Raw genomic sequence first — 18,632 nt, 5'->3', positions numbered from 1 at the left:
AACGTCCCGTTCAGCACCGAGGCTATATGACGTGGACCTACTGATTACGTGGAATCGGAACCACATGAGCTCCTACCGGCGAAGCCGGATGTGCTACGTCAGAACAAATTAAACAAATGGCAAAGGCACTGCATGACGTAGATATGTGGAATGCTGACGTCTAAAACAGCACAAAGTGAGAATATATGGTCTGGGATGCCAAACGTAACGATATATAGGAATCTGCCGTTTATAGTTTGCCACTCTTGCCGCTGAGGGTTCACTTAACGTCTACAACATGCTGCTCAAGCAATTCGTCCTTATCTTTGGCTTTCAACAAGCATCGGGAGGTCAAAACAAGTAATCACGTCGTTGCTCATGTTCAGTTGATGTATCTCATCTTGTTAGGACTGCCAAATGTTGAGCATTTGAACAATAACTTTACCATTAGCAATTGGCATATGAAGAGTTCCATTTCTAAGTCTGCGAATATACCCTGGTCGAAAATTTCCAGTGGCAACACGCTGCAAATGTCTAGGTAGAAAAAAGTTGTGAAAGTTTTCGAACTACCAGCAGTTTCTCTATTTCCATTCATAACCCATATATTATATATTTCTTAGTTTCCTTTCCCTAGTTGAGTATATGTATCTTTGTCGTTTAAGACGGTTTGATGTGAAAATAACGATATCCTCCACTTACCAGTTATCGTTCTGGAGGATCAAGAGGTCAGGCAGTATCACAACCCTTATCAGAAAGCTGAGCGATGATTCCAGGCTCAATGTGCGAGGAGCCAAAGTCACTTCTATCCTCGACTGATAAGATTAAATTTATACTTAAGTATACTGTCAGCAATCTTATTTTATGACACTAGCAAGATAAGTATACAGTATGGTTAATGGATATAGCCCAAATATGATATAGGTGTGATCACCAAATACGATGAATGTACTTGCACAGTCATCTATCGATAGTTGTATCCATTTCAACTAGTAAGCCCGGTAGCCTCAACGTTTGGTACACTCAGTGTCGAATTTGTACGAGCTGTGACAAGTTAGTTGGCTTCCAGAGGCAGAAGAGTTAGGACCTCTTAAGAGTGTCTGTCGCGCATCAACACTAAGTGTTTTGTGCTAAGCTTAAAAAAAAAAAAAAAAAAAAAAAAGTCAAAATCAGTGTATGGAGATGAAGCGATGACATTGAGGACTGTTTACAAAGTGGTATGAGCGATTCAAAAGCGGCAAGGAGTCGGTTGAAAACGAGCAACGATCGAGACGTCTTTTGACATCAAAAACTGATGAAAACGTGCAGGAAAAAAGCAAAAAGTGGCTCAAATGATTTGTTCAAACAGGCGAATGGCTATTCCAGAGCTTTCCGAAGAACTCCGCCCTCAGGCCCCCGCGTTTACTCGACCTACGACCTCGAACCTCTAAAACCTACAATTCTACAAAATTTAAGCTTCTTTTCGTATTTAAACTATCTAAAAGATAAGATTTTGTATCACAAGAAAACACCCATTTAAATAACATGGGAATTACTTCATCGCCCAATAAATACTTTAAAAACTAAAAATATTTACTTTTGACAATTTTCCTGTGGGTTATTCCCGGAAATCTACTATCATGCCAAATTTCATCATTTTAATCCTCCCGGAAGTGCCTAAACATTTTGGGGTGTAGAAGGTGGCCCATATAAATAACATTGGGAAAGACTTTTCAGTTCCCCATAAAACCTTTCTACGGTTGAACTTTTTTAATTTTTGGTGATTTACTTAAGTAATGCTAAAGGAAACGTACAAGCCTACCTAATTTCAAGTTTTTATTACAATTCCAAGTACCTAAAATATGAGATTATAAGTCCATTTAAGTAACGTAGAGAATTTCTTCATCTCCCCCTCAGACCCCCTAGAAATTAAAAATATTAACTTTTAACAATTTTCCTGTGTGTTAGTACTTGAAAGCTAGAATCATGCTAATTTTCAACTTTCACGTCAACCGGAAGTACCCCTTTATTTTATTCAGTTCATGTAGTTTTATAAATAGTAAGGATAGATGTAACGCAATCTTCTGAACATATTCCGTAACTAGGATTGGATTTCAATGTCACTTTGTTGATACATTGTCTTAGTAACGCGTCAAGTTCGACGATGGGTGTCGTGGATGCAAGTGGGGAGCTAACCCCTTTACCATATAGACGTGGCAATAATCATGGAGCTAAAAAATGAAACAAACACCACTCACAAGCTTTTGCAAAACTGAACACAAACAAAAGTGGGCCTAATTGCTTCACCATGCATAGCTTTTGAGATCTAGCATGAAACATATAATCCAAACATTTAAATCTTTCCGGGCTACGACCATCGTCACGCACGTGCTTTCTTAACATTTTTACCATGTCCTCACTTTTTTATCCATGTAATATCAGTCATGATTTTTTTGCAATAGTTTATTCACATACAGAATTACTTTGTGGCATAAGCAGCAATTTTTAGCACTTAGTCCTCCTGGGATATTACGCCCCAAAAATGGCTTCAAAATCACAAATTTTAACTTTCGGACCCCCATAAATCTACGGTCCCAGTAGTATTATAGCTGTGGATATTTCTACAGACTCTTTATATGCAATAGTATTCAGCACGAACTTTATGCCATTCCAAATCACAACCACTTTAAAAGTGTAATTTTCTGGTAATTTCATGTATTGGTTTGCAACCCTGCATATTTATTTAGACGCAAAAATTTATATTCTGAGTGTACCTCAGTATCTCCTGCAAACATTCGTTTTTGTTTGGTGTTTGTCTGATTCGTACGTCCTGAGCAACTGTAATTTTCGTAAACGCTTGCAAATGCAAAAATTGGTACTCCACCGACAACGAAGATGGCCGCCATTCAGGAACACTTGTACATACGACAACGTGAATGATGTTATTGACCTTCTCATACACACGGTTCGTCACTCAAATTTTTATAATTTTCGGAGATGGTCGAGCAACCATTTTTACTATTTTTGGACCACTTCAGATGGATTGACCCTTTTGTAGAGTTTCAAAATAACGTGCTGTAATAGAAAACACCGCCAAGTACTAGGTGCGAGCTGCTACACGTTTCCTTACGGCAAAACAATATTCGGCAGCAGATATTCATAGGGAACTTTGTACTATGTATGGACCAAGTGAGATGAGTGAAAGAGTTTTTCGTGAATGGGTTCGTTCATTTAAAAGTGGACGAACAAACATTCATGAAATGACGAAGAGAGTGGCACGCCATCAATAGTGATGAACTCGTTCAGAAAATTGATGGAAAAATTCGTGAAAATTGACGTTTCACAATCTCGGAGCTTTCCGATCAGTTTCCACAAATTTCCAGGACTGTGATATATGATCTCAGCGCTTTGGTGATTATGAGGAGATGAATGATGTGGTCTCAGGCTGGCTCAAAGCATAGCCGGGAGATTTTTATGCTGATGGAATTTCTAAGTTAGGGTAGAGATATGATAAATGCTTGAATGTTTATGAAAACTGTTAAAAAAATAGAGCAAAGTAGTTGTTTTCAGATGTGTATAATAATTTTTTCTTATTTACTTCAGTGTTCTTTTTTTAACCAATCGGAGGTCGCTTTCCGAACGGCCCTCGTAGATTTCTGAATTCAAACATTTGTAGGAAGTCAAACACTCAAATGTCCTGATATTACAATTCCTTGCAAAACCTCATGAGGATTTCTTGTTGAGATTTTCCGAATATTTCTTACTCATTTGAAACCATGTTGACACGCTCTCACTATGGATAGGGAATTCTTTAAGAGTAAAATAACAACACACAATTTTTCAAAACTGATTTTCATTACAAAAGAGAACTATATATATACAGGTTCACGCTTGAAAAATCATGAAATGACAATGTCGTACAAAAAGAAAAAATGGAATTACTAGTATCTTTTTAATGATGAACTGAGAAGCAACATCCATGCACGCTCAAACACACACTACACAACCAAATACATACAAAACGTTTATACCGGTATACTAGATATGATACGAATACGAGGAGAAAAAGCACAGTCTTTGTATTTTACATCAAGTGTTGGAAAAACTGACAAGATTTATTGTACAATGAAGGAAATTTTACTTTATAATTTTGCTTCTGAATTGGGCAGTATTTTCTCATGTATACACACTCTCTACACAACGTTGAAAGCATATTTACCCACACAAAGTGTAGTTTTGTGTAAATTGTGAAAAACTAATATACAAGTTGCATAGCAACTACTTACATTGATATACTAGTGATGGCGAAAAAAAATGCACGCACACACACAACATAAAGGTATGGGTATTAATGTAGCTAATACATTAACAGTATAGTATGTGTTCTGGTGTATGGCTGTAAATCTATCAAGACAATTTTTCTTTAGATTTTAGTTACATATTTAACTAAAAGGTTATTTTCTTTCCTTCAGTGTTAAAGTTTAAAAACTCATTTGCAAGTAAAGAGAGGGTGTTGATGAATGTACAATTTTTACAGAAGTTTCAATTATGTATGAATTTCAATTTACGAATAAATTTCATGGTATTTATCTAGTATATCGATCGAGATAACACAACTAGCTCGATTTATGAACAAAAATATTTCATTCCTTCATAGAAATACTGCAACAAACAGTACGTATACTCGGTACAAAGATCCGAAACATTCATTTTTAATCTTTGGTACATTACCTTTTCTATTTTATGGTTCACTAGGAAAACAACCCCACTTTTAACAGCTAAGAACAGACACTCATTCGCTCCATTCATACTTAACGTGAAAAATAAAAAGATCGAACACGTAACTTCTTTGTAATATATGCACAGCCATTAAAAAAAATAATAATAATAAACCTTATTTCTTTAACGTTCATGAAGATTCTGTTTCTAACGCTTCATTCACACGCACGTGCAGAAATGGCACAACATACAAGTCTTATTTTAATTCTTCAACATACAATTTTGTCTCCATTTCCACACAGGCAGTATTAATAATCAGGTACATACTTCATTCACTTTGAAAATGTTTTCTACCGAACTGGTTTACTCACTTTTTGTTTCAAGTCCTTGACAACTACAAGGGGACTAAAATTAACCAATTGTTTCATTGTAGACAAACTGACGCGCATCTCCATTCCACCAAAGGACATAAGCGTTGTTATCTTGCACAAATCTACCGGTTCAGGTTTATGACCATAGTAGGAGTATTCTCCTCTGTCACGCTGGCTTAACAGTTCCTCCTGCCACATCGGCGTCGGACGTGCTGATTTTCTGGCCGTTGCATGGACCGTTGAAAACGATAATCTCTGTGGTGTTGTGGATTTTCTCGCCACACACAGCTTCTTCCGTGGAGGCGAATAGTCTTCCTCAACCTCTGGTTGCTTATCGCCTAATCTATTGCTAATATCGTTTGTTGATGGTGATCTAACGTCTGTTTTACCGACTTGCTCTATTAACACTAAAGATAACAGTCTTTTCATTTCAGCCTCGGCTTCTGACACACGGATAACTTTTTCTTCAAGTCCTGGATGTGCGGAAGCGCTATGGGTTCGAACTTTTGAGGGAAATTCCCATGACTTGTTGCAATAGCCACACTGGAATGGTCGAGCGTGCCTCCTCAAGTGATCAAAAATTCCAGGATAACTTTCGGCAATGTAATGGCAATCAGGACAATGGTAACGTTTGCGTACAGGCTCTGGTTCTGGCGGCTTCTTTTCTGTACAATATTTCTCTTCCAGATGAGAATGATACATTGTATGATGAAAACGGATCTTTTCCTCACTTTCACACACTTCCTCACACCACAAACATTTGAATGTGACTGTCGCTTTGGCGCCCGGATGATCAATTCTTGAATGTGACGGTGATGGTGAAGAAGCAGAGTCATTGTTAAGTGTCGACTTTATGGGACTAGCTTTGTTTTGAACTTCATACCGAAACTCAGAATTTGGGTGTTCGTTGTCAAAATGCCGCCTAAGTGTCGGAATTGAAAACACAGAGTACGCGCATTCACCACACTTATATTTGAGCGTTTTCACTCGTATTACCCGAAATGATTTACCCGGATGAGTCAACTGGAGATGATCTTTCAGCTTTGCCAAAGTCCCTTTCTGTTTGCAATACACACACTTAAAACATTGGGTCCTCCCTGACCCACTCTCTCGGCCTTTCAGGAACTCTTCCATTTCCACTTCTTTGTAACGGAACGGAAGGTGTCCACTCTTCGCTACCGCACTACGTTCATGAACAACTTCCCAATGGTCTCGGACAGTCTGTAAGGCAACAGCCCGCAATGGACAATAGTAGCAGCGAAAGAGTTTCGATGATTCATTTGTTATTTCCTCTTCCTCAGCATCCTCTTCCTGGGATGTATCCACTGTCTCCTCAATTATTAACGCCTCTAAATCGTCAGGCTCTGGAAAATCTTCGCCCAGATGATCCTTATCGAATGTATTTATGGAACCATCGTTGGTGTCGATAGTTGAAGTCGAATCGACCGAACCATCTCTTGGCTCTCGCTTCTTCCCTCCGCGCTGTAATGGCCTAATATCTGGCTGACTGGGCATTGGCTTTTGAATGATCTTCACTTTACGTCCAACATGATGTTTCGCTGTGTGTTTCTTAATGTCATACTCCCGAACTGCTTCAAAGTCACAATAACCGCACTTGTAAGGCTTTTGCACCCAATGTCTCATCTCATGGCGTTTCATATCAGCTGCTAAAAAGGTTTTATAATCACAATATGAGCACTGTCTCAAAACTTGCTTATTGTTAGCCAGTTGATAATCAGTATCAGAAAGTTCTAATACACTGTCTTCCGATGCAGATTCTTGATCTGCAAAATTCTGTTTGGTCATTCTCGAAGTTAGACTTTCATCTGCTGAGAATGAATCCTCACTGTAACGTTGCACATTTGAATCAGCAACACTGTCTGGAATTGTGTTCTGAGTGGTTTTTGCTTTCGATGGCTTCTTCACTGGGGATACTGCTCCAATTCGGTCCAATTCTGGCCCCAAACCGTATTCTTTTTCCCAAAATTCATCGTCTAATACTACATGGTCAACACTGGGATTCCGCAAGACAATTTCTTCCTTTCCAGGATGGGCTGCACGGCAGTGGGTACGCATAACGTGTTCCGAGTTTGTGCTTCTGTCACAATGACCACACACCCAACTGAAAGAAACAAACGCACAATAGAACCACATCATGTTAATCGTATTTTATCTTTCTTTTACTTTATAAATAACAGCAATGAAATCATTCTATATAATGTTAATAGGAGTGTTAAATATTGACGAGCCAATCCATTTGACAACACCCCATTTTAGATTAAAAGGTTGCTGCCAATATATATATATATATATATATTTTTTTTAATTTTTGTACACAGAGTTGTACTAGATTTAGAAAACAGAAAATAAGCATTCATTCATTTTGTACATGTTCTTTTTCTTGAGCGGCCATTTTTATAGGTGCATAAGCCTAGCTGGCACTTTACAAAAGGTTTGCAGTAAGCATTGTAGCTCCATTATTTTTGAAGATACTGATTTCAAACAAGAGCCTTTAAAAAGATAATTAAACGTATAACATTTTATATCCAGTGCACATTTAGGCCTACTACACTACAAATACCTGGAAAAACTTGTTGAAAGTTAGTTTGAAAAACGCCAACTGTCAGTTTCGAAATTAAAAATTAAAACGAGTGTTTGATGTGGTGAAATCACAAGAAGTTGTGCAAACATGATAAAAATTGTGTTCTAAATCGACATAATACATTAACATAGGCAGCAGCATGGTGGGCGCAGCTGTACCACATGAACTCTGGTCTTCATTTTTTCTAGTTAATTTAGTTTTGATTTTGTGTGGGGGGTGGGTCGGTGGGGGTCTCATGTTGGTTTCTGTTGAAAAGTCTATTTCTATATACATAAATTTTGAAGAAGTTATTTAAGAATTTAAGGCTATGGACCCTATGGTTCCAATCAACATAAGAATGGCGTTATAAAATGTCTTGTACCTGTTGTGCTTAAAGTAGTTTATATTGTGAAACAGGTATTCTTACACATCTAGATTTTATGAGACATTTCCTTGAATATATTCATGGTTTACAGGTACATGTATCCATGTGTGAAGTTTCTTTAAATATGTGCCTAAATGTATGAGCGTAATTACGTATACGTTATTATTTTTTGTTTTACTGTCCAATCCGCCCCCAACCTACCACGTTACCAAAATTCTACGTCCGTTACTTTACATTAGTAGCACTATTTCAGTATATTTGTTTCGTTTATACAGTTCAAACTTCAAGCAAAAACACAAACAAATGTTAATCCTTCTATTTCTATCTTCCTTCAAAATGAAACCGCTAAAAAACTGATTTCTGTACATAGTGTTTCGCTGATGTTAAAGCTTCGATCTGCAGCAGTTCTGAACTCTATTTCCTTAAGATCTTTTTAATTGGCAACCACATATTGTCAATTTTGAAAAAAGTTCTCGGTCAATGTGAATATAAACTCTTTTGAAAGTGAGTATATGTAACAATCTTAGAAGGATCCTGTCTGTGGAATATGCCTGCAAGAATCGAACTTCCTATGTAATGTCATGCTGTTTGATTGCACTTTTAATGGTACATAAATAAAATGGATGGACAGGTGCGGTCAACGGTAAATGTCTTAGCTTCAATATGAAGGGAGCCGGTTGGAAACAGTTTGGCCGTGTCGTGTTTAAAGAAGGTATTTTTGTTTGCATTCTTCTGTATTTTGTTTAAACAGTAAGCTAAATAGGACTATCCATTAATAAACTAGTCTTAGCCACTATATGAATTTCATTAAGCTAAAAAAACTATATAGAACAAAACAGTCAACAACTAGTTTGTCCCAGTAAAATATTATTACAATAGAACATGTACAATTGAACTGAGCTATGTTTTAATATCCCACATCTAGAATTTAGTTGTAGAATGAACGATGAACTTAGCTGCTAATAAATTTAATTTCGCCACAATATATATATATATATATATATATATATATATATATATATATATATATATATATATATATATATATATATATATATATATATATACATAGGGTGGACCACTTATCTCGATACCCCTTGTAAATTTTCAACTAATAGACAAAAACGCTGAAATTTTGTACATGCAAATATCGACACGGGAACATTGTTTGGCATACTCTGTGATACCGCAAGGCTAGCAGTGTTGCCAATCCAACATAAAGTTGTTCAAAGGGCACTACGTCACGCTATAAATTATTTTAAATTTACATATAAAAGGAAAACATACAATATAACACTTGTTGTGCAGGTTGTAAATTAAGGACGCTACAGTACCAAAAACATTTAAATTTTGGTGGCTTCTTCAGCAGTAATTTTAAACACGTGAGACAGACGGGGCAAGGCACATCCAAGTACTTTATCGACTAACACTACGATCATGATATAATGGATTTCGAATGAATAAGAATGCAGTTACAATGGGATTGAAAGGCATACAGTTATATATATTTTTCGCTTTATTTTGACTTGTAGAAGGTGTTCTGTAGTTCGTGGCCATCATTTTTAAATATTCGATATATATAAAACACAACTCAAAAACTACTCAAACCCCAGCGATCAAATCTTAACCATTTATTATTACGCAAATAGCGACTGCTTAGTGAAAATTTGACCGCAAACCTTTGTAAAGCCCAAAATAGGCTTACGCGTCTATACAAAATGGCCACTTAAAACATCTAAAAATGAACGAATGTTTGTTTTCAGCTGTGTAAATATAGTACAACTTTGTGTACAAAAATTAAAAAATAATACATTTTGTCAGCGACCATCATAGGTTTATTTTGCAAAAGGATTTACCCACATAAATCTTTGAATTTAACCATCAATTTGTATGGGAGGTTTTTTTTTTTCTTTCTTTTAAATTTATGGGTATTTCAGTTCTATTTCTAATCTCGATCGATATTAAGAAAACAAATTATGTAGAAAAGTGACTAAAAACTTCCCGATGAAACAATTTCTAACACGAAAAACTGCAATTTCTGTACTGTGGTATACATTCTCTGCAGACTTCTTATTTCACGACATAATATTATAATTTTAAAATATGTTTAATTATACAAACTAGCTTCTATAGTAAAGAAAAAATACGATGCATACCATTTATTCTACATTTTTACTTAGAATTCTTTCATTCGTTAACTTAAAGCAACGTATGATTTAATACTTTTCTTTCTTTTAAAAATAAAATTACGAGGGAGGATCAGAAACTAAGGTTACAAGGCCGATATTTCTAGAGTTTCGTCTGTTATAGAGGAACGAGGCATGTGCTGTAATTTTAATATATGGAGTTGGTCAGTACGCAGTTTCAGCCACCCGCTACCTACGGAGCTAGTTCCGGGTAAATACAAATGGCGACTCGTTTGGAAAACTTGCCTCGAAAAGTCCACTCAGTTATTAGATTTCTATGGGCGAAACATGTATTCGCAGCTGAAATTCACCGGTTTGCGAAGACTGAAATGTCTCGTTAGCATGTCGCAGAATGGTGTCGAAAGTTTGTGGCTGGTACAGAAAATGTCATCGACGAGAAGCGCAATGGTCGATCCAGCAGGCTGTTGAAGCAGTTTCACTGGGACATCATCGACCATCCTCCCTACACCACGGACCTCGCTGCAAGCGACTTTCACCTGTGTCTGCACTTGAAGGAGCACCTAAAAGGTTGTCGCTTTGCTTCAGACGGAGGTGAAACACTCCGTGACAACGTGGCTGAACACGCTAGGACAGAATTTTTACCACGAGGGAATTTTCAAACTCATCCCACGATGCGACAAGTGTTTCAACTGATATGGAGACTATGTCAAAAAATAACCTAATGCATGTACTATCTGTTGGCTGTATTAGTTGTATGAAATAATATATATACGTTTCACTGCAGACTTTGTAACCTTACTTTCTGATCATCCCTCGTATCTGTCTATGAGACTAGCATCTGACTAGTGTTAAAAACATTCCGAATTCTTAAGCTTACATCAGAAAATGTATTCAACCAGTGTTTTCACAAAATAACTGCTTACTTGCATTCAGCATAAATATCTTCCTTTGATTTGCCAAACACTTTTTTCTTGTATTATCAACATACGTATATAAGTTTAAGCACAAGTGTGTAAATTACTCTAAGATAGAAGTCGAATTATTTCATATCATTCACTTCATTACTATTCATTCTTGCTACATTTTTCAACCACCACCAGGTCTCACTCCTTAATATATATTCTACACATCAGAACACACACACACACACACACACATATACTCACACAGCTGAACAGTAGGTTCCGCTGAAATACTTACTTTCCAAGTTTCAAGTGAAACAATTTGATGTGCATCTTCAAACCACGAACTAAACTAAATCGAGTAGGACAGTGTTTACACGGGAAAGGCAAGTTTTTGGATGAACCTGCAAAAACAAAGGAAAAAAAAAAAAACATAAGCTCAAAATATTGAAAGTATTTCAGTCTTAAAATTAAGACTAACACTCGACGTAAAAACCCAACAAATGGTGGATGTTACACTATATGATAAGTAGAGTTCGGATCAATATTTACTTAACGTCAAAACATGCACAAAAAACTGCGAAAATATGCACTACAGTGGTATATATCCAAGTGCCTTTTATAGCAAGTAAGTACGCATGTTCAAAATGAAATCTTGAGTTTTATGTCCAACGGTTATGCCGGCTAGGCTAAAGGAGACGGTGATGAGAAATGAATGGAATGGTGGAATGAAGAAGTGGGAGGAAACGGGAGAACCTCAAGAAAACCCACGCACACGGTGTTTATCTATCACGAAGTTCACTTGGCGCGAGCTCGGATCGAACCAAGAACCTCATGCACAAAAGGTGAACGTTCTACCCGTAAGCCACCACGGCCCCAAGCATGTTCAATATGAATTACTGTACAAGAAATTAATGTGTACGAGTATCTATAGAATACAAAGGACTGACTTTACTATGTTGATACAACGACCAGACTTCAAACTCATGCATATATTCATTTTTTTTTTTTTTCATTTCAATAAAGAACAACATATTTTTCAATGTTTTCTTGTATTCTTCTCTCCCTCCTGTCGCTTAACACAATTTATCATTAAGTATTCTACCTTTCGGCAGGTTCTGAGACTATTGAGTTTTATATATATATACAGATGGTGATCAGAAAAATGGAAACACCTGTAGTTTGCAACACGTCAGATGTATGGGTTGGCAGTGGTGGTGTGGCGCCCGCAGCGCCGGACCGCTGGTGGTGGTGTGTTAGGTCGGACTCCATACTATGTCAGGCGCAGTGGAACAGCAGTGTCCAGTGGCTGCAGCAGACGGAGGTAGTGTAAAATGGGAGACCTCTCAGAGTTTCAAAGAGGGCAAATTGTTGGTGCGCGGTTATGTGGAGTGAGTGTGACGGCAGTGGCTACTGTGTTAGGTGTCGCGTGGGACAGTGTCGAATGTGATGACGGCCTACGCAACACGAAAACCACATCGGGGAAGCGGAACAGTGGGCGGAAGAAAATCATGAGTGACAGGTTACGCCGGGTATTAAAGCGCATTGTCACGCAGAACCGTCGTGCCACTGCGGAGCAACTGACGGAGGAACTCAATCAGCACCTCCCCCACCCTGTTTCGACAATCACAGTCCGCCGCGAATTACATGACATGAACTTACGGGGTCGTGTTGCACGGGCCAAACCGCTCATCAGGGACCATAACGCTTTCGCACGCCGCAAATGGTGCCGCGACCATGCAACTTGGACCGTTTAGGACTGGAAACGTGTGATATGGTCGGATGAGTCATCCTTCACCCTATTCCCAACCACGGGCCGTGTTTGTGTGGAGAACGCCCAAAGAAGCTTATGATCTGCAGTGTCTCCGCCCAACTGTGAAACATGGCGGCGGCTCGGTGATGCTGTGGGCCGCCATATCATGGTTTTCATTGGGTCCTGTGGTCACTCTTAGCGGACGAATCACTGCCAACGATTATGTCGCAAGTTTAGGAGTCCACTTGCATCCTATGATCCGGATGTTGTTCCCGGACAATGACGCCATCTTCCAGGATGATAATGCATCCATTCACACAGCTGGCGTTGTTGCAGCGTGGTTTGAGGAACATCGGGATGAAGTTCAACACCTTCCCTGGCCGCCCAATCCCCAGATCTCAACATAATTGAACATCTGTTGTCCGTCTTGGAAACACGACTCCGGCGACGATTTCCACCTCCATCCTCTCTCACAGAACTGGCTGATGCTCTGCACCACCCTGCCGAGGAATGGTGTAAAATTCCACTTGCTACTATTCACGACCCTTATGCCTCCATCCCACGTCGCATCAAGGCTGTTTTGAAGGCGAAAGGTGGCCCGACACCATATTAACCTGGTAAGTTGCAATTTCGCTCAGATGTTTCCATTTTTCTGATCACCATCTGTATATATTTAATTTTAATTTTAGATTTGGGCCATGAAATCTTTCTTCCATTTTCTTGTTTGTCGATTTTCAGCTTCCTCATTTAGCTCAAAATATTTTCTTCTATTTTTCAAATCATCGATCAGTTGTGTTCTTCCTATTCCTCGACTTCCTTCCATCTTTCCTTCTATTGCGATATGAAGACGACAATTCCTGCGTAAGATATGTCCAATCCAATTGGCCTTTCTACAAAGATGCTGGCTAGAAGTGTCCTCTTCTTTCCTTTCCGTTTTAAAACATCTTCGTTTGTTGCACTCTGTCCATTTTATCTTCTCCATTTTCCTCTAACATCACATTTCGAAGCTATCTAAATATTTCTTCTCTAACTTCCGTAATGTCCATACGGAAATCTCTGTCCGTAGGGACGGAGGAGAATAAATAACACAGTTTATCCACAGAAAATGTCTTTTGTGCTTTACAAAGTCGTTAAAAAGACAATGATGAAATGTCACATGCTGAGAAGTCGGGAAGTTTTTGGTTCATGTTCCTTGAGGCATTTGATTTACATCTTTATCTTGCATAAATGCTTTCCAACTGGCCCTGGAGGAATCTGCGTTGTTATTGACTGAAACATCCAATGCGATGCAGAGTTCGAAGTCACATTCTTTGATGTTTATTGAAGTCTGCGTCTCTTTAGCACCAAGCTATATAAGATGAGAACCTACAGTTTAAGGTGCAATCCAAACCACTCTAATGCGTTCAAATTTGAACGTTTTTCCACCGAGAATTGAATCTAGGACCTGGAGCATCTGCCACATCTTTCAATTTTATTCGCTAATAGTACGCGGAGCTTTACAGGTAACTGCAACCTTCTGAGAACTTCAGGGGTAAAAGTGAACGTAAAAAGTATCCTCCATGAAATTTTGTAAGTGTACGCTGACTCATGGATACGTACTTCTCTGAAAATGACATTTGACCTTCCAAAAACTAGAGCGGGTGGGTACATTGTAGCCAAAATTTTATGACCTTTGACCGTCAAAAATGTTTGACTTCAGATAGGTGTAAATTCTTGGGTTTGCTGGATGTACTACACAATGCTTCAAGTTCCGGATCACTCCGGTCTTCGTGAACAGTTCTCTACACTAAGAACTATTCTCTACACAAGTTGTTTGTTTTTCCACGTTTACACTGAACACCTGTTCATGACCACCTTGGAACTGCACCATGCCCAACTGCAACAATCATCTGGATTTCGATATCATTATTTTTTCGTATTAAAGTATTTCCTCCTCCACCATGTCGTACTGACAGGAAAAACTAAGATAAAGAACTTCACAAGTTTCCCGTACTGATGTTTTGACTTTCAATTACCTTTCCAATTCTTTATGAGATGACATAACTTGATATTTAAATATTCCGGGTGAACCTCCAGGTCCCCATAATTAAAGACCCTGTACGACAAGCATTACTCTTCATTTAATGCATCTTCTTCACAATGTCATAGATGGTTTCGTAAATTCAGATAGACAGGGGTTGTGAAGATCAACTACAGTCTGGTTATCCAGCAGTGTTTTCCGGAAAAACCAGTCAGAAACTAACCGTAACGGAATTAACAAAACCAGTTACAAACTAACAGTAACGGAATTAACAAACACCTTCCAGGTACACAGGACAACAGTCGAAAGATTGCTGAAAGCGTACCATAAAGATTAATCATTTTGTTCCATATCAGCAGAGCGCAAATCAACTGCCAATACTGTTACCTTGCTTCCTCGGTACCAAAATGACCCCTTCTTGCTACGCATTGTCAGGAGCGATGAAAAGTTGGTTATATACCAAATATAATGAGTCACATATCTGTGCTGCGTTTTTGAACCGCTGACACCTAAACCAGAAATTCATACCAAGGAAATTTTATGTGTATGACGGGATGTTAATAATTCCCTGTGAGGTCCTGAATCCTAATCAAACAATGCCACCTTCGCACCTCGTCAATTGCCACAGTATTGTTCACTATGTCGACGCCAGTCCACGTACTTCTCTCATTACCCATCAAAAAGTAATCGATATTGGTTGCATCTTACCCCTACCCATCGTATTCTCCTGACTTGGCAGCCACAGATCTCCTGTTTAGCGCGTTGCAGAAGTTCTTCATTCAAAATATTTGACGTTGAGATTCTGGAAACTACTTACAACAGTTCTTAAACTGCAAACTACAGAACTTTCATCGGCGTGGATTAACCATCTCGAAAAAAGATGTCACTCGGTCATAAATCGCAATAGCAATTCGAACTATCCCAGGTGAACTATCTGCATACCAAAAACTGGCAGATTTTTCTCACGTATATAACAGTGTTAAGGTATTTAATCTTTTAGCACAGACACTTATGACGTACCTATACATACTGTATCGCAAGCAATCGGATCGGTACTGTATCGTACCTACACATACTTCAGAATCGCAAGCAATTCCACTGGGAATCTTTAACACGGGTCTCCCGCACGAAAGGTAATTATAGAACTCTTGCCTATAAAGGATATCTTTTCATTTGTATTATTCCTTTAATAAAAAAAGAGTATTTTTATATGGCTTACAGAAGAGACCATTATGATAACTTTACACTTAAGGCCGATGATCCAATACAGTAACATTAGGTTTTCTCAAAGTTTGTTCAAGATAATTTTAAAAGAAAGGAAGAAAAAAAATTGTAAATTCTAATTAATGAACTAGAAACTCACCTTTCTTACCCATTGCTAAAACTTCGTCTTCCAATTCAGACGCAGAGCATTTTTTATTTCCCTGAGTTTCTAACACTGAGTTGAAGTTAACACTATCGGAATCTTTTCTGGGCCCAACTTCAGTTTCAACTTTTCCTTCCGCAATTCGAATCTTGGTGGAGTTCTCAAAGGAATCTGTAGCCTTTCTTTTCACAGCACCAGTAGTTTCCTGAGTTGATTTAGGCTTATTAGGAGAAGTAGTAGAGCGTGAAGCATCAGACGAGACAGGTTTTGCTTTAACTGGTGATGGCTCTTGCTTCTGAAGAAGTCTCGCTTGAGATTTAAGAGCGGAGTCAACCTACAAATATACAATACAAAATAATTTAATACAAAACTCGCATTTACCCCTTCTCCCATGAATACAATTTATACAGGGTGATGCAGAAAAATGAGAAAATTTGAATTGATGTTTAATGCACGAATTAACTTGTAACGAATATATTTAATGGTTAAATGCATTTCTTATGATAAGCACTGTTCTTGAAGATAACATCTGGGAAGTGTATTCTATGTTTCCGTACACACTTTTGAACATTCACCGATTACCTGACAAATTGTAGGGAAGCAGGCGACGCACTTTCGTTCTGTTGGAACATGATTTTAATATTCACATATGGGAGGGTCTTGCAACTCGTCAACCAATTCTTCGCACACTACATCCACTCAACTGCAACGAACCTGCTTGTTTTCGAACAGAGTTTAGACAGTTCTCTTCTTGATGACATATTGAACAATCTCCATATCTCTTTTGTGCAGGATATGGGGACAACACCCAAGGAGGCCGGTTACGGATGAACCAGTTCCTTCGACACTAGGGTGAGAAATAACGTTTTAACCGGTAACGATGCCGAAATTCCTGTTGCTCAACAGTCGCACTACTGACATTCTTGTAAAAGAACTACACAGCGTGACTTCGTTCCGCACTACTCCATCCAAAGAGTTTAAATCAATATTGCATCGTTGCCAAATAACCGGTCGAACGTTCGAGTTGCCAGCTCCTAGGTTAAATTTTTTTCATTTCTCTGCGCCACCATGTATATTTATAGATAAGGTAGTAGATATTTGGGGTTTAAAGTCTCTGTTCAGTATCGAGACCATACACACTGAAATCCAAACAATATGAACTACCGGGAATCGACCTCAGGTCTCCTGTACAGAATGAAATTTATATTGTACGTATTTTTTCATAGGCTTAAATATACATTGCAGGTAGTACCAATAATTTTCATAATATTTTGAAACAAAGAGTACGAAGAAAAGGAAACTAATCAATTAATTTAAATGTTTAAAAATTGTTTCTTTCATGAATACTAGTTAGTATTGAACTACAAGTTACAAAATAGTGTAGTGAAAAACTATCAAACGCAAAATTCGACTCATTCGAAATTGGAAACGTGAAACACACACAATTAAACAGGTCTGCTAGTTCTCTTATTTGTAAATATGTGAGTACATAAAGGCTCCTATAATTCTATTTTCAGATAGTTCGAAAAATAGCTCACAAATCTGTCGTTTGCACTGCATATTATATATATATATACGAGGGTAAGTCAAAAATTATCCGCAATGTAGATATAACTGACTTTTATCCTCGTTTATTTTATTCTTATGCTATTGTAGTCATGCTATGAAAGTTTGGTCTAATTCCTCCATTTGTCTTTTCTTTTGTTACAGATAGATCATAGCCGCCCGATTAGAAGTTTGCACCAAAGAGGAACAACGAACAGTGATCCGGATTTTGTGGTCGGAAGGTGTATCAGGGGCCACAATCCATCAAAGACTTTGGGCACAATACGGGAAGAATGTCTTGCCGCAACGAAGTGTCTACAAATGGATTGAAAAATTCAAAAATGGTTGCGCAAAATGTTACGCACGAGGAAGGAGCCGTATGCGTAACACTTGTGCGATCATTTTTTTAATTTTTCATGGATTTCAGAACGGATTGAGGCTCCTGATACGAGTACACCTTCCGACCATAAAAATCGGATCAATGCTCGTTGTTCCTCTTTGGTGAAAACTTCTCATAGAGCGTCCACGATCTATCTGCAACAAAAGGAAGAAAAGTTGTGGAATCAGGATCAAACTTTCATGACATGATAACAGCATAACAATAAAATAAACGAGGACAGAGGTCAGTATGAGCAATATAAGAAAACTTATAGCTACATTGCAAATAATTTGACTTACCCTCGTATACATATAGAAAGAGTGTATACTAAAAGGAAGTTTTGCACGTAAGAGAAAATAGGAGTAGATACAGCTAATATAGATTAACAGTTTCGATTTAACATAGGCTGTAAACACTTTTTCATTATATATTTTGCGTCTAAGAGTTTTACTTTAAATGAAACAAAAGTTCAATGTTAAAACGACATACGTTAACGCAGATATACCGAT

The 18,632-nt window shown here is 38.0% G+C and overlaps 1 protein-coding gene across 3 annotated transcripts in view; it reads right to left on the bottom strand.

Annotated features, from left to right (window-relative positions):
* Positions 1-3,787: 3,787 nt before the first annotated feature.
* LOC145692810 (uncharacterized) overlaps positions 3,788-18,632 on the bottom strand; it is a 170,569-nt gene continuing 155,724 nt past the window's right edge. For 2 of the 3 annotated variants that reach the window (XM_081768305.1, XM_081768304.1), the window contains exons 14-16: positions 16,197-16,533; positions 11,359-11,464; positions 3,789-7,167 (exon numbers count right to left, since the gene is read on the bottom strand). In XM_081768305.1, the coding sequence (XP_081624431.1) occupies positions 5,025-7,167; positions 11,359-11,464; positions 16,197-16,533 (2,586 nt within the window). In that variant the 3' untranslated portion in view covers positions 3,789-5,024. Of the gene's footprint in view, positions 7,168-11,358; positions 11,465-16,196; positions 16,534-18,632 lie in introns of all 3 variants that reach the window. The other variant, XM_081768306.1, reaches the window with a different exon arrangement.

Source organism: Thermobia domestica, chromosome 8 (genome assembly GCF_964235325.1).
Source record: "Thermobia domestica chromosome 8, izTheDome1.hap1.1, whole genome shotgun sequence".
In the NCBI taxonomy this organism is placed as follows: Eukaryota; Metazoa; Arthropoda; class Insecta; order Zygentoma; family Lepismatidae; genus Thermobia; species Thermobia domestica.
This window is presented reverse-complemented; position numbering and strand designations above follow the sequence as displayed.